Raw genomic sequence first — 13,703 nt, 5'->3', positions numbered from 1 at the left:
CACCACTGGCCTCTGACCTCAGAGACACAGAGACACTCCGTGAGCTTCAGTTTCCCCATTTCTGTCTGGTTTGTCTCACAGGCACCGAGCCCCCCTACCCCCAGCCCCGAGCCTACTGCTGAGCAATCTGATAGAAGGGAAGGGGCACTCTAATGGGCAAACCCATTTCACAGATAGGAAAACTGAGGCTGAGTTCTCTGCACTTGGCCCTGGGGAACCTCTGAGGCTCTGGGTCTGCACAACACACCCAAGGTCACATGGTGAACAACAGTGAAGCCCAGATTAGAAGGCAGGCCCAAAATCTCAGGCTCCTTCCACTGCAGCTGGTGGCCTCCCTGCCAAGGCACAGGGCTCAAATTCAGGGGAAACTGAGGAATGTACACACTACAACCCTAAGGCAGAACAAGCAGCCTTGAGAGGCAGGCAGTGATGGAGAGGGTGGTTCAGACCCAGACTCTGCCCTACACAAGCTGTGACCTTGGGACCACCCCTCCCCTCTCTGAGTCTGGTCTCCTCAGCTGTCCCAGGTGTCTTCCCAGCTCCATAGGATCTGGTGAGGATGCCATGAGGTTGGGCACATGAACCTGGTACAGAGAGATTTCCCTTCCTAAAAGGGTCAATGGCCCCAGGGGCAGGAGGGGGAGGCTCACGGTCTAGCTGCTTCTTGATCTTCAGGGTGACAGTCTCGCCAGCCACCTGCAGGAGATGGATGGCCTCACTAAGAGGCCGGCCCTTGAGGCTAACACTGTTGATGGCCAGGATACGATCCCCAACGTGGATAGCGCCAGTCCTGGGGAGGGGGGCACAGGACAGAGAATGAGAGACATTCAAGGCTTCGGGGAACTCAGGAACCCCCAGGCACAAGCCTGATGGACCTCAGTTAAACCCAGCTGTAACAAAAAGCAAGTGTCATCTAGGGTAGCATTCATAGAGGTACAAAGTCTAGAATTTGGGGGATGTAGGGGTGGCTCAGCCAGCAAAGCATTCGATTATCGATTTCAACTCAGCTCATGATCTCAGGGTTGTGAGATTGAGCCCCGCATTGGGCTCCATGCTGGGCAGCCTGCTTAAGATTCTTTCTCTCCCTCTGCCCCTCTCCCCACTCTCTCCCTCTCTAAAAAATAAAAAATTAAAAAAAAATTAAGTCTAGAATTTGGGAGGGAGGGGATGATTTGCCTGACTCTAAATTTAGGTTCTGGAACTGTGCCTGGCTTTGCCCACCCAGATCCCCAGGAGCCCGGGAGCGTAAGTTGGGGGCGATGGTGGGCTGAGTGAGGGAGGTCAGAGCTGTCTGTCCCATGTGGCTACTGGGTCCCGAAACGTGGCTAGCCCAAACTGAGATGACTTGACTATATAAAATACACAATGGGTTCTGAAGACAAAACATGAAAAAAAAAAGAATATAGAACTCTCATTAATAATTTATATATTGACTACACGTGTTGAAATAAATATGTATTTAGGATTCATTTTATTTGTTTCCTTTTATTTTTCTAATATGGCCACCAGAAAGTTTATACTGAAATGTGGGGATCGCATTACATTGCAATTGGTCAGCACTGAGCTAGATCAGCCCGGCGAGGAGAGACTGTCTGTCGCGTCCTGGGGACCCAGAACCGGTTGGCACATGGGAAGTACCCAGGCAAGGTGGAGTGGATGAGTGCACTTGAGATAGGAACCAACCACACTGGTCGCTGCAGTGGACCAGCAGGGGGCGTTCGAGGAACAGGGAGCCCTCCACCGATGCTCAGTGTTCCTCCCCACTCCCTGCCCTGCTCAATCCTCTTGCTGCAGCCAGCCTTCTGTCCTTCTCCAGGGGCCCAGCCTGTCTCCCCACCCCAGGTCTGGCCTCCCTATAATCCCTGTGGGGCCCTGTTCCACCTCTGGGGCCCAGATTCACCTGCTACCCCCAGTCTGGACAGCCTGCGACACCCTCTTCTCACAGCTTCCCCAGAGGAGAGGACAGCAGGGAGGCCCCTAATGCCTCCAGAAAAGCTCCAGGCTGTGCCAGGACTGAAGGCACACAGCAGGGGCTCTAAAAAGGCTCACCATGCTGACTTTCCAGAAATGCTGAATCTCCAGATTGGGAGGCAGGTCTGCCAGAGGGGGGCTGGTCTGCCTCTGTGGAACTGAGGCTCAGAGAGAGAAGGGACAGGCCTGATGCCACCCAGGACTTCGACTTTGGAACTGACGTCAGAATCCACTTCGGTTGTTCCCAGAGTCCAACCCCTGCCCTGTGACGGTCCGCATGTATCCCACAGGACCCCAGCTCACCTCTCAGCTAGACCACGTTTGGTGAGGCCTGAGATGACAATGGGGTCAAAAGGCTCCTCTGTGCCCGAGATGGTGATGCCCAGGGGACCCCCGTAGCGTTTCAGCTCCACTGTGTAGCTGATGGCACCTGTGGTCTCTTGCTCATCTGCAAAGGCGGCACCCATCAGGTGGGGTGCAGCGGGGCAGGACACTGGAGCTCGACGCCCCCAGCCCCCAGTGCCCTGGTGAAATTAGTCCCTCAAATTCATCCATTCACTCATCTATCTACTTGTGCCATGACTTCAGATGGCACTGCCCAGGGACCCTGAGGCCACCTCTGCCTCCACAGATGTTTTCTTGCACCCAAACCCCATGGAAAAAAGAAGAAAAGGATCATGAAGCCAACATTCTAAACTATAGACTTCACCCCGGACACAAAATAATAATCATGAGAATAAGAAGAAACCAGACTTTGGCTTTTCTTTAAAAAAAGATGATGAAGAAGAAGAATCTGCCCACAAAAGACCATCCTTCCCAGGGCAGGAGTTGGCAGCTGAACCTCTGAATAACGGACTGGCTCTCCAGGGGCCACAGCCTCATCCCTCCCTACTGCCTGCCCAGACTGCATCATTTTTTTCTTACCCCTGTCCAGGCCACTCACTCCTGTCAACTGTCTGATCTCAGAGGTGTCAGAGTCGACAGCCTTTACTTCTTCACTCACACATGGCCCCCACACTCCCTCCCCATCCCTGCCCCACCCACCCCCTTGGCTCACTGCTGCCCCCCTGTGGGCCTCCTCTGCTAGGCTTTGTGCTGGCTGCAGAGGGTCCAGGCTGCCCCAGGGACCCTGAGATGTTGGTGCGGGGCTCCCTCCTTGCATCTGCTCATTCAAGGAGTCTCCCCCAGCAGCCTGGCAACCACCTCCTCGGCCAGAGGGAGCCCCGAACTGAAAGCTGGAGCCCACTGCTCTGGTGTAGGGACCGAGAGAGGTGGCAGGGCCAGGTGGTGGCCATACCAGAGTTGTCCTCGTCCTTCCGGATCTTCAGTTTCACCAGGTCCTCGCACTGCCGCAAGATTTGCACAGCATCCTCCATGGGGCAGTTGTCCAAGCGGATGTTGTCGATGGCCAGCAGCTTGTCACCCGGCTCAAGGGTGCCGGTCCTGTTGGAACAGGAGTGGGAGACGCAAAGAGCCTGGCACGTGGCACTTCCCCTGGACTGTTCCCCTTACCCTGTACCCAGGGCCATTCCTACCTGTGTGCCACACTGCCCTTCTTGATGTCAGAGATGATCAGGGGCTCTCCTCGCTTCCTGCTGGTCGCTGGGACGGGGGAGTGGCAGGGGGTAAAAGAAGCCATGAATCCAACCTTTGATGGCCTCAGCCTTGAGGAGTGGAGTTGGGAGGGCCCAGGAGTTGGGGCCCGAATACTAAACCATGTGCCATGTCCCACTGCTTCCTGCCTGGTGACCGTGAGCTAATCAGCCCCCTTTCTGCCTCAGTTCCCCCTCCACAAACGGGGATGATGCCAAAGAACTCATGGAGATGTCATGAGATTAAACCAGAGAGGCAAAACCTAACGTGGATCCCGCCACATAGAAGCTGCTGGTTCCACATCAGCCCTTTTCCCTTCTGTTCAGGCCATCTCCCAGCAAACTGTAAGCCCCTTTAGGGGCAATGTGTGGCTGGCACTCCCACCTAGCACAGGGTGGGCCCCAGAACTGGGTGACCCATCCACAGTTGAGTCTTCCCTTCTCCCAGCGGCAGGAATTGCTGGTTGAACGGCTCCCACAGGGCTCCCTCTCCGGGTATTGCCTTTGGCCGAGAGCGGCCTCAGCCAAGGTTGTACAGCTCCTGGGTGTGGCCTGGTCCACACGGTGGTGCAAAGGCCTGGCTCCCAGCCTCATTCAGGACAACCTCCAAAGCCTTCCTGGCCCTAGAGCTCTCCATGGGACTGGTGGCATTACAACCACCATCTCCGTCCGCCCAATCCCCATCCCTCACCTCACACAGGTGCTGATTCCAAGAGCCCTTCTTGATAACCCCTCTGAATGAAACTCTTTAAGAAGCTCTTTCTGGGGGAATGTGACCTAAGACAATGGGTTCTTACATGAGTAACTACGTTTTCTTGAGAAAAAAAAAAAAAAATCCATCTGGGCTAATTTTCCCATTAGTGAACAGATGGTAGGAGCCCCTTCTAGCCCATGTGGCATCTTTTTTTTTTTTTTTTTAGTTTTAAAGATTGTATTTATTTATTTATTTTTTTTCCCCCAGAATATGTAAATAGCTTTTATTTTTTTTTTTTTAATTTTTTATTTTTTATAAACATATATTTTTATCCCCAGGGGTACAGGTCTGTGAATCACCAGGTTTACACACTTCACAGCACTCACCAAATCACATACCCTCCCCAATGTCCATAATCCCACCCCCTTCTCCCAAACCCCCTCCCCCCGGCAACCCTCAGTTTGTTGTGAGATTAAGAGTCACTTATGGTTTGTCTCCCTCCCAATCCCATCTTGTTTCATTTATTCTTCTACCCACTTAAGCCTCCACCATGTGGCATCTTTGCAGATGAGACAAGCACATCCCTTCTAATTATCCATTGAGGAAATAATGTAATAAAATTGTTAAGCCCACCTCAAATGGGTACCCTTGTGTCATGTACAACCTGTGCAACTGTATCTGGCAGCCCTATCCAGAGTTTAAACTCCCATCTCCATCGAGTGGAGTTTGGGGTAGGAAGGAGCTGCAGCAGCAGCCCTTTTAGATAGCTGCTCTCTGTCAAGCCCATGGTGGGGACCGAGGATCATTTCACAGACCTGACCCACATGGTTGGTGCCTTATAAACCACTTAATCCCACCAGAAGTCCCAGCTGGTCAGGAGACTCCCATTGTGCAGAATAGGAAACTGAGGCTTCCAGCAACTAGGGGGTGTCACCTGAGAACACAGAGTGGAACACTGCAGGCAGAGGGAACTCAAGCCAGCCTTCCCACCAGGAGCATCCCCTTCTCCTCTGAGCTGGAGATGTGCAATTTCCCCCAGCAGACGGCTCACTTGGGGCAGGGACTGAATGGTGGGGAGGGACTCACAGCCAATGGTGATGCCCAGCTCCACACCACGCCTCTTGGGCAGCTTCACGTGGAAGGTGCCACTGCTCGGGATGACGGACTCTGCGTGCAAACACATGTGGATGTGTGTGAGACCCAAGGAAGGAGGTGCAGGGAGTCCCAGCTTCCCACCCATTCTAGGCCAGCTGGGAGAGACTGCAAAGTCACTGCCCCAACCCCATCCTGCTTCTTCCACCTGACAGTGGAGGGAACTGAGGCATGGTGAGCTGACCTTTGTCTCAGACAACCTATCCGATCAGAGCAGATTTGGGGCTGGCGCTTAGACCCCAGGAATGCCAGCCAGGGGTTTCCCCAGAGTGAAACCCAACCCAGTTCACATCCCCAACAATTTACTGAGCACCTACCATGTACCAGGCAGGGTGTTTTTACATGATTGAGCTCATCTAACCCAAACAATATTCACTGTAGTGACTAGTAGGACTAGTCTCAGTTTCACAGTTGGATAAACTGAGGGGGGGGGGGGCAAGAGAGTCCTCTCCAAAGTCACAAAATGTCCATATCACAAGACCAGAGTTCTAACCTGAGTGTGTTTGGGGTTCTTTGCCTAAGGCCTGCCAAGGGACATGGAATATTTTCAGCTCCTCTCTGCCCTCCCTCAGGTCGTGTTTTGGCACAAAAATCCCTCACCAGCCCTCAGGCTGGCATGTGGGATTCCTGCCTCCCCTTCTTCCCTGCCACCACTGGTGTTCAGGCACATGCCACAAATGCTCTTGGAGAAGGTCACCAGGTCAGAGAGGGATGGGGCTGGAAGAGCATGGACATCCCCAGGCAGGAGCAGGATAAAGGGAGGAGGGCGCACAGGATCCCAAAGCGTGAGGAGGAAGGTAGGGGCCCTCACTCACCTGCCACATCAAACTCGACCTCCAACACGACCTTGTGGGCCAGCGCCGCGTTCCGCAGCAGCTGGTTGGCTTCCTCCATTGTCCCGTCCTCGGTGGCAATACCGTTGATGGACAGGACCCGATCCCCCACCTGCAGCAGCCCACACCTGAACCCCGGGCAGCCCCACAGAGAGAAGCCACTCTGTTACCATCACTGCCAATCCTGGGGCACGGGAATGCCATGTGGGGGCGGGGCTGGGGTCTGACTCACAGCTCCGCTGAGGTCCCATTATAGAGCCCCAGGCAATCTACCTGATGACTCTGGCTAAGAGAGTGAAATCGGTGGGCCTCAGTTGTCTGTCCAAGGGGGAGGACATGTGCCTTATGAGATACGTATATAGGGGATCCTGACTAGAGACAGACAGGGGTTCAAGTCCTGGGTCACTCACGAGTTGTGTGACCCTGGGCAAATGAATCAGCGTCTCAGCACCTCGGTTTCCTCAGCTATAAAGTGGGGCTGGTGATGGAATGGGTGGGATGATTAAGTGGAGGACCCCCGTGAAGCCAGGCTTGCCATGGGACTCAGTTGCCCTGGCTGTCTGTGAGCCTCCTGAATCGGAGGGTGGCAGGCCCAGCGGGGCAAGGGCCGCTGGCTCACCTCTCTGCAGGGCTGTCAGGCTCGATGAAGCGCACAAGGGGAGGGGATGACAGGGTCTCGGTGGCGAAGATGCCTCCCTGGAGCTGGAGGCCAAAGCCGCTGAGGGGGTCTCCGCAGAGCACGACCTCCGTGGTCTCCGTGTGCACGATCTGTCCCCCAGGCCCTACTGTACTGGAGGCCAGTGACACTGTGGGACAGGCGGGCATGGCTCTCAGATGGGCAGTCCCACCTGAGACTGCTGAGAGAGCGCCTCCTGCCAGCACCAACCCATGCCCAGGCTTAAGGACCTGGAGTCAGAGGGGCGAGTGAGTGCGGGCCCTGTCTCCCTCGGCCAGCAGAGTCACAGTGTATCCTGACGCACGCTCTGCCCTGGGCCAGTCCCACCCAGCAGGCCCGTGACAAGGATGAAGGAAGGACACCAGCTCCTGGGACTGCCACGTCGTAAAACAGAGTTTCTGAGGGGTGCACTGGCTCGTGCTGTTAGCTTCATTGTAACGCTCTCCTAATACCACAGCCCATGGTACGTTAATTTTGAAGACAGCTTTATCGAGATATAATTCACCCAGCCTAGTATTCACCATTTTAAAGTGTACACTTCAGTGTTTTTTTTTTTAAAGTATATGAACAATGTTGTGCCACCACCAGCACATTTGGAGAACACTTGCATCACCTCAAAAAGAAACCCTGTCGGTTACTGGCCCAAATCCTCCCATCTCTCCCAGCCCTAAGCAACCACTAACCTATTTGCTCCTGTATAGATTCGCCTCTTCTGGACATTCCACGTAAATGGAATCCTATCATCTGTGGCCTTTTGTGTCTGGCTTCTTTCATGAAGCATGTTTTCAAGGTTTATCCATATTGTAGCATGTATCTGGAATTCGTGCTTTTTTTATGGCCCAATAATATCCCATTGTAATGAATACACCACATTTTGTTTATGCATTCATCTCTTAATGGACATCTGGGTTGTTTGCACCTTTTGGTGAAAATGAATAATGCTGCTATGAATATTCATGTGTAAGTTTTTGGTTGAACATGACATATGTCTTCATTTCTGGGCATATACCTAGATATGGAATTGCTGGGTTGTATGAAAACTTTCTATTTGATATATTATGTTACTTAATGTATATTGTTTTACATTCTGTATATGAAATACATTTGTATTATTAACATGGACATTAGATATCATTTATTAAATATAATTTATCATATTAATTCTACTTCTAATTATATTATACTATTATATCTTTATTACTATTTTGTTATACTTTATATTACACATTACAATATGTGTAATATACTATAGGTTGTTGCATATGTTGTATTATTATATTTGTATTTATTATATTTTCACTGTTACATCCCTAATAATAAGAATGGTGCCTGGTACATAGGAGGTGTTCAGATTGTTTAATTAAATAATTATCATCAATAATAATAATGATAACATTTTATTACTCATTTATCCTAGGAAAAGGACAGATAAGTGGTCCCAAGAGCCCCCAGCCTCGCTATGCCCCTGCCTATGAACAGCATTTCTGAATCTTTTCACCTATACACTCCCAGCTTTGGTGGTTGACAAAAGTGGTTAGTAAAGGCATATTTTACCTCTCATCTGAGTCTGAAATCTGTTTCCCTTTCCACCCTGGCTTCCAGGAAGCTCAAAACCATATTTCAGATGCCAGGTGATTTATACTCCTCTTTTCCTTCTTTTGGCTCGCTTCCAAATGGCCCAGTTTGGCCTTTCATCCTTCCTGGGGGTCTCCGCAGCTCACCTGGCATGAGGCTGGATAAACTTTCTACATCAGCGAAGGAAGGACTTTTCCCAGGAAAGACTTCAAAAATCTTGGCATTTTTGTGATTTTTGCTACCTCCACAGGTCTCCTGCATTATCATTCACTATTATTTGTCTTCCATTTATTCACTTTTTAAAATACTTAAATACCTTCATTTCAAAAGGTAACTGTATACATAGTGATTGTAAATAAAGAGAAATGCCTTATATATACAAAAGGGAAGTAGAAATATATGTTTGTGTGTATACATATGTGTGTATGTGTATACACACACACATATAATAAAAATGAAAATTATTACAAACTATTACATCCTGGATGGCTAGTCTCAGGCCGACACGTCTTTGTCTTAGGGAAAATTAAAAAATGTCAGAGGGGCGGTATAGATACAACCACACCACACTCAGACTTTCTCCTTGAATGAATGAATCACGGAATAAAAGAAAATGAAATGGAGTTACTGTGAGAGCTTTATGCACATCTGAAAAGGTATCCTTTCCTTGAGACACTCTGCCATCACCATCTGGGAATTTTCTAAAATCAAAATACAAAACTAAAATATACAAAGTGACTGACATCCCTCAGGTGCATCCTTGTGTTGTGTACAACCTGCACAGCATCCATGGCAGCCTGGTGGGCCACTCATGCTTTTTAATGACTCTACACACACACCTGGGACCCTATCCCAAATATCCCCATCGTTTGGCAAAGCTCTCAGCTATACAGGCAGCCCAAAGTGGAGGGAGGAGACCATGGCTTACTTACACGAGCTCTTGTGTTCCCTTCTTCGCTGCCTCCTCCTTCCCATTGTGGTCCGAGGGCTCATGGGGTGGGATCCACGGGGAAGAGTGCTGGGGTTGGTGCAGGGAAAGGCATGATTCATGGTCGGCGAGGAAAAGGGAGTCGAGGACAAGGCTGAGGAGATGAGAGCACATCCCTGTGAACCCTGGAAGGGCCCTCCGCCCTGCCACACAGTAGGTGCCAGGCAACCACCCCATCACGGAGAGACACTGGGACACCTTTCCCCTTTCACCTCAAACACTGCTTATGTGACCTCAGGCAGGTCTCGCCCACTCTGGGCCTCAAAGACTACAGGGTTTTCACAGCTGGGTGAAACCCAGCTGCCAGGGATAGGGGGCCATCTCATCACTAATATGCTACGTGATGCCAGGCAGACCTCCTAATTTCTCAGAGTCTTGGTTTCCTCCCCTATGAAACATGCACAAGCCCCAGTGAGGTGGGCACATTACATCGGCTCTGGTCCTGGCCAGCAGGTGTGGCCCAGGTGGGCGTCCTGCAGTGGCCGGGCCGGGGGCTGTGACAGGAGAACACGCAGGGGTCCCAGCGGTGTGGCTGCTCACTCCTCTGCACCTTCACTGTGGCCCAAGGAAGAGGAGAGAGAGGTACAGGCATTAGAGACTGAGTCTGGACTCACCATGCCCCCCTGGAGCCACACTCCCATCTGCAAGATGAAGTGAGGATAAGCAGGACCAGACAGCCTGAGTTCCCCCCAAGCCAAGCCAAGCCAGGCATTCAGATGCTGCTCGCATGTCCCGGATGCCCACTATGTGCCAGTCACCGTGCTCAGCATCCAGCCAAGCAACAGCAGGGATGGGAGGGAAAGCAGTCCCAGCCCAAGACCTGGCCCATCAGCTTTGAGCAGTGCAGCTGGCAGACGGCATCAGGCCCCCGCACTTTCAGGATCTCCTGCGGTGCTGTGGCCTGGGCAGTCTTGGCCACAGGGGCCAGGGACCGAGCAGCCGTGGGCACTGGGCTGGGCCATTTCTGCCCCCTGCTGGGCTCTCAGGGACAACATGTGCCCCAGGGCCCCTGTGGGGTTGGCCAAGTTTGGCTCAGACCTATGCTTCAGACAGGCTACTCTGGCTTCCTCCTCTCCAAACTTTCACACAGCTTCCCCCCAGATGAAGTCTCCGTGCTCCTTCTCCATCCACTTCCCAGGGGACCCCAGAGATCATGCCTCTCCCACCTGCCCCACCTGATCCTCCAAGCCACCTGCTGTGAAACACCTCCTCCCAGACTCCCCAGGTCCTGTCTTTCTTAGCTCTTCCTTCCACTTCAGGGCTTGGAGGGGGCTGTGGTCCAGCCTGGTGCAGGGTATCCAATTGACTCCGCCCCCTGTGCAGCGTCTCCAATCCTCACACAGGGGCGTGGCCAACCCTCGGGCCAGCAGCCAGGTCCCTGAGATAAGTCACTTTGGCAACTCTGTGCCTCATAGTCATGATCTGTATAATGGGACTAAGAGAGTGGCTGCCCCCCCCCCCCGCCTTCCCTCCTCCCCGCCCCCGATAATGGGAAGGATCTGAATGAGTTAAGACTAGGATGTGCCTCCAGCAGTGCCTGGCATGTAGCCGAGGCCCAGTTAATGAGGGCCAGGAGAGATGTCAGCAGCCCTGTGCCCTGTGGTTCTCTGAGCATCAGCCGCCTTTGTAAAGTGGGATAACAGCACTACCGCCCTCACAGACTTGTCACAGGAGGAAAAAAGATGACCCACAGGAAGCCCCAGTGCTGAGCCCAGGCCACAGCAGGTATATTGTAAATGGAGTGGGAATGAGTCACTCTGGTTCAAGCCCCAAAGCCTCCAGTAGTGGCTCTCACTGTGGCTTCACAGGGCCTTTGCAGACCCTGGCAGAGATGTGTCTGCACAGAGCCACAGAAATGGACCCTCCCCACCGCCTATCTCCCCACATTTTATTTGCGGGATTTCTTTCTCTCCCAGATGATCAATTAGGCTTGCGAGGGATGGGGTGGGCTGACTCCATCCTTGCCCATACACTGTGTCAGGCCTGGAATTCACAGCCTGACCCCCCAGACCACAGTACTGGGTTGTGCCCCTCTACCTTGTTTGACCCCTCCTAAGCCTGCACTCCCACCTACAGATGAGACAACTGAGGCTCAGAGATATAAAGCACCTGTTCCGCTGGAGCAGTGCTGGCACTGGTACCCAAAGCCCAAGGTTTGGAATGGTGGAGGCACTTCCAGGCTCTGAGTGCAAAGCTGCCTCCTTGTGACCATCCTGCCCCGGGTTCGGCTCAGCCCTTTGATCTCTTAGACCACCCACTTCCTCTGCCCTTGAGTGCCTAGCCCCCAGCTCCCTGCTCCAGTCTGGAGACCCAACTCCTCAAAAGTTGGGGGGGAACTCTAGACCCTCCTGACTCACTAGCTATCTCCTCTGGGCCTGCCGAGGACCCCAGTGTTGAGCCCCAGATTTAAGATCTGAGCAGCACAGAGCACAGAAGGACCGTCCTCTCCCTTAGGCTAGCCCTTATACTCCTATTAACTTAGGCAAGAGTGATGGAACTTGCTTAGGGCCACCCAAGCCAGTGGACTGTCAACTCAAACATTCAGGGTGTTCCTCTGCCCCTCTCCCCCCTCACTCAGCTGCTGCCCTTGACCACCTGAGCTTCCCAACAGGAATGGACATTTGCTTCAGTACATTGTAGCCTGCCCAGGCATCTGGGACCTCATGCACCCTTCCCCATCAGCTGTCAGGTTTGGGTCTGGAGACCCTCCACAGGGACCCACCTGCCTCTGAGGGCTTCAGGGGCCGCCGACTTTGGGGTGCAGGCAGGATCTCCAGCCGCACTCTCTCCACCACACTGGCCAGGAGCTTGGTGGCCTCAAGCAGCGAGCAGTGTTCCGTGCTGGTGCCGTCGATGGACAGGATGTGGTCTCCGGCATGCAGGGCCCCACTCCTGGCCAGGCGGGAGAGGGAAGGGGGAGGCTGGTCCGGCCCAAGGGCGCTCTGGACCACGGTCTCTCCCCCTGCATCCCAGCCCCCTATGGTGGCAGCCCCCAGTATGTGCCTCACCTGTCCACCACGCTGGCCGGCTTGATGCGGTCAATGGTGATGACTGGCTTGTTCCGGTGGGAGCCAGTGGTAAGCGAGATCCCCAGGGCTGACCCAGGCGTCTTGGTTATCTCCACTATCAAGGGCCCCGAAGCATTGGCCACAGTATCTGGCACCGGGAAGGAAAGAAGAGTTTGAAATGCAAATACTGAGCACCTGCCTTCCCAGCCTTACTCTGCAGTCTCGGTATAATCCTCACTGCTGGGTAGGGATTACTGCATCCATTTCACAGATCAGAAAACGGACGCATGTGGAGGCAAAGGCCTTGTCCAAGTTCACACAAGCCCTCAGCAGCCGAGGCAGGACAGGGATTCGGCTCTGAGGGACTCTTGACCCCAGGGCTCTGCCGGACAACACTAACTAAGGTGCTCACAGTTATGTAGGGCCTGCGGTTCACCGGCCCCAAGCTGTGTGTTCACAACCACTTTTCTGCACTCAGAAAGGACACCCCCAGGAACCCACCCAGTGGCTTGAAAGCAAATCCTAGCTCCTTTTGCTCTCACCTGCCCCCTAACCCCAACCCCTGCCACCGGGTCCAAACGTCAGCAAATCAGACCCATTCAACTTTCATATTTCCTGAATGTGACCCTTCTATGCTTCCTCGGCAACCAGCCTGGTCGGGCCACAAGCTCCTCTCTCTTCCACAGCCTTTCCCATCCCTCCCTGATTTTTTTGTTCCAACAGAACTTACTGCCATCAGACACCCTCTGTATTTGATTTATTCTGTTTATTGTCCCTCTCCCTCCCTATGAGCTCCGCGAGAACTGAGACCTCATCTGTGTCGCTCTCACCTGAATCCCTGGGGCCTCCAACAATGCCTGGCACATAGCGTTTATTGCCCAGAGAGGTGCAGAGAGGCTGGGTGACTGGCCCAAGGTCACACCGCCTTTGCTGTTTGGAGGATCTATGCCTGAGTCCCCTCAGCCCCTGGGTCTCGTCCTGCCCCAGCCAAGTCCTCAGGCCCCGGACTCACCTGGGATGACCACATCATACTCCACCTGGAAGAGCGCCTCGTGGCTGCATTGCCGCAGTGTGGCAAGGGCAGAAGCATGGCTGGCCCCGTGCAGCGGGATCCCATCAACGCTGAGCAGCCTGTCCCCCACCTTCAAGGAGCCCTCCCTGCAGGGAAGGGCCCGGTCAGCCAGCCCAGCTCCGTACGAGCGCCAACAAGCCGA

At 53.1% G+C, this 13,703-nt stretch overlaps 1 protein-coding gene across 2 annotated transcripts in view; it reads right to left on the bottom strand.

Annotated features, from left to right (window-relative positions):
• GRIP2 (glutamate receptor interacting protein 2) overlaps positions 1–13,703 on the bottom strand; it is a 40,978-nt gene that overhangs the window by 11,100 nt on the left and 16,175 nt on the right. For both annotated transcript variants that reach the window (XM_059390393.1, XM_059390394.1), the window contains exons 7-18: positions 13,502–13,647; positions 12,490–12,637; positions 12,204–12,373; positions 9,911–10,036; positions 9,426–9,575; positions 6,862–7,048; positions 6,225–6,370; positions 5,344–5,424; positions 3,507–3,573; positions 3,269–3,414; positions 2,275–2,419; positions 651–790 (exon numbers count right to left, since the gene is read on the bottom strand). In XM_059390393.1, the coding sequence (XP_059246376.1) occupies positions 651–790; positions 2,275–2,419; positions 3,269–3,414; positions 3,507–3,573; positions 5,344–5,424; positions 6,225–6,370; positions 6,862–7,048; positions 9,426–9,575; positions 9,911–10,036; positions 12,204–12,373; positions 12,490–12,637; positions 13,502–13,647 (1,652 nt within the window). The remainder of the gene's footprint in view (positions 1–650; positions 791–2,274; positions 2,420–3,268; positions 3,415–3,506; positions 3,574–5,343; positions 5,425–6,224; positions 6,371–6,861; positions 7,049–9,425; positions 9,576–9,910; positions 10,037–12,203; positions 12,374–12,489; positions 12,638–13,501; positions 13,648–13,703) is intronic.

This window comes from Mustela nigripes, chromosome 2, assembly GCF_022355385.1.
Source record: "Mustela nigripes isolate SB6536 chromosome 2, MUSNIG.SB6536, whole genome shotgun sequence".
Taxonomy (NCBI): Eukaryota; Metazoa; Chordata; class Mammalia; order Carnivora; family Mustelidae; genus Mustela; species Mustela nigripes.
Note: the sequence above shows the minus strand (reverse complement) of the source record. Positions and strands in the feature narration are given on the sequence as shown.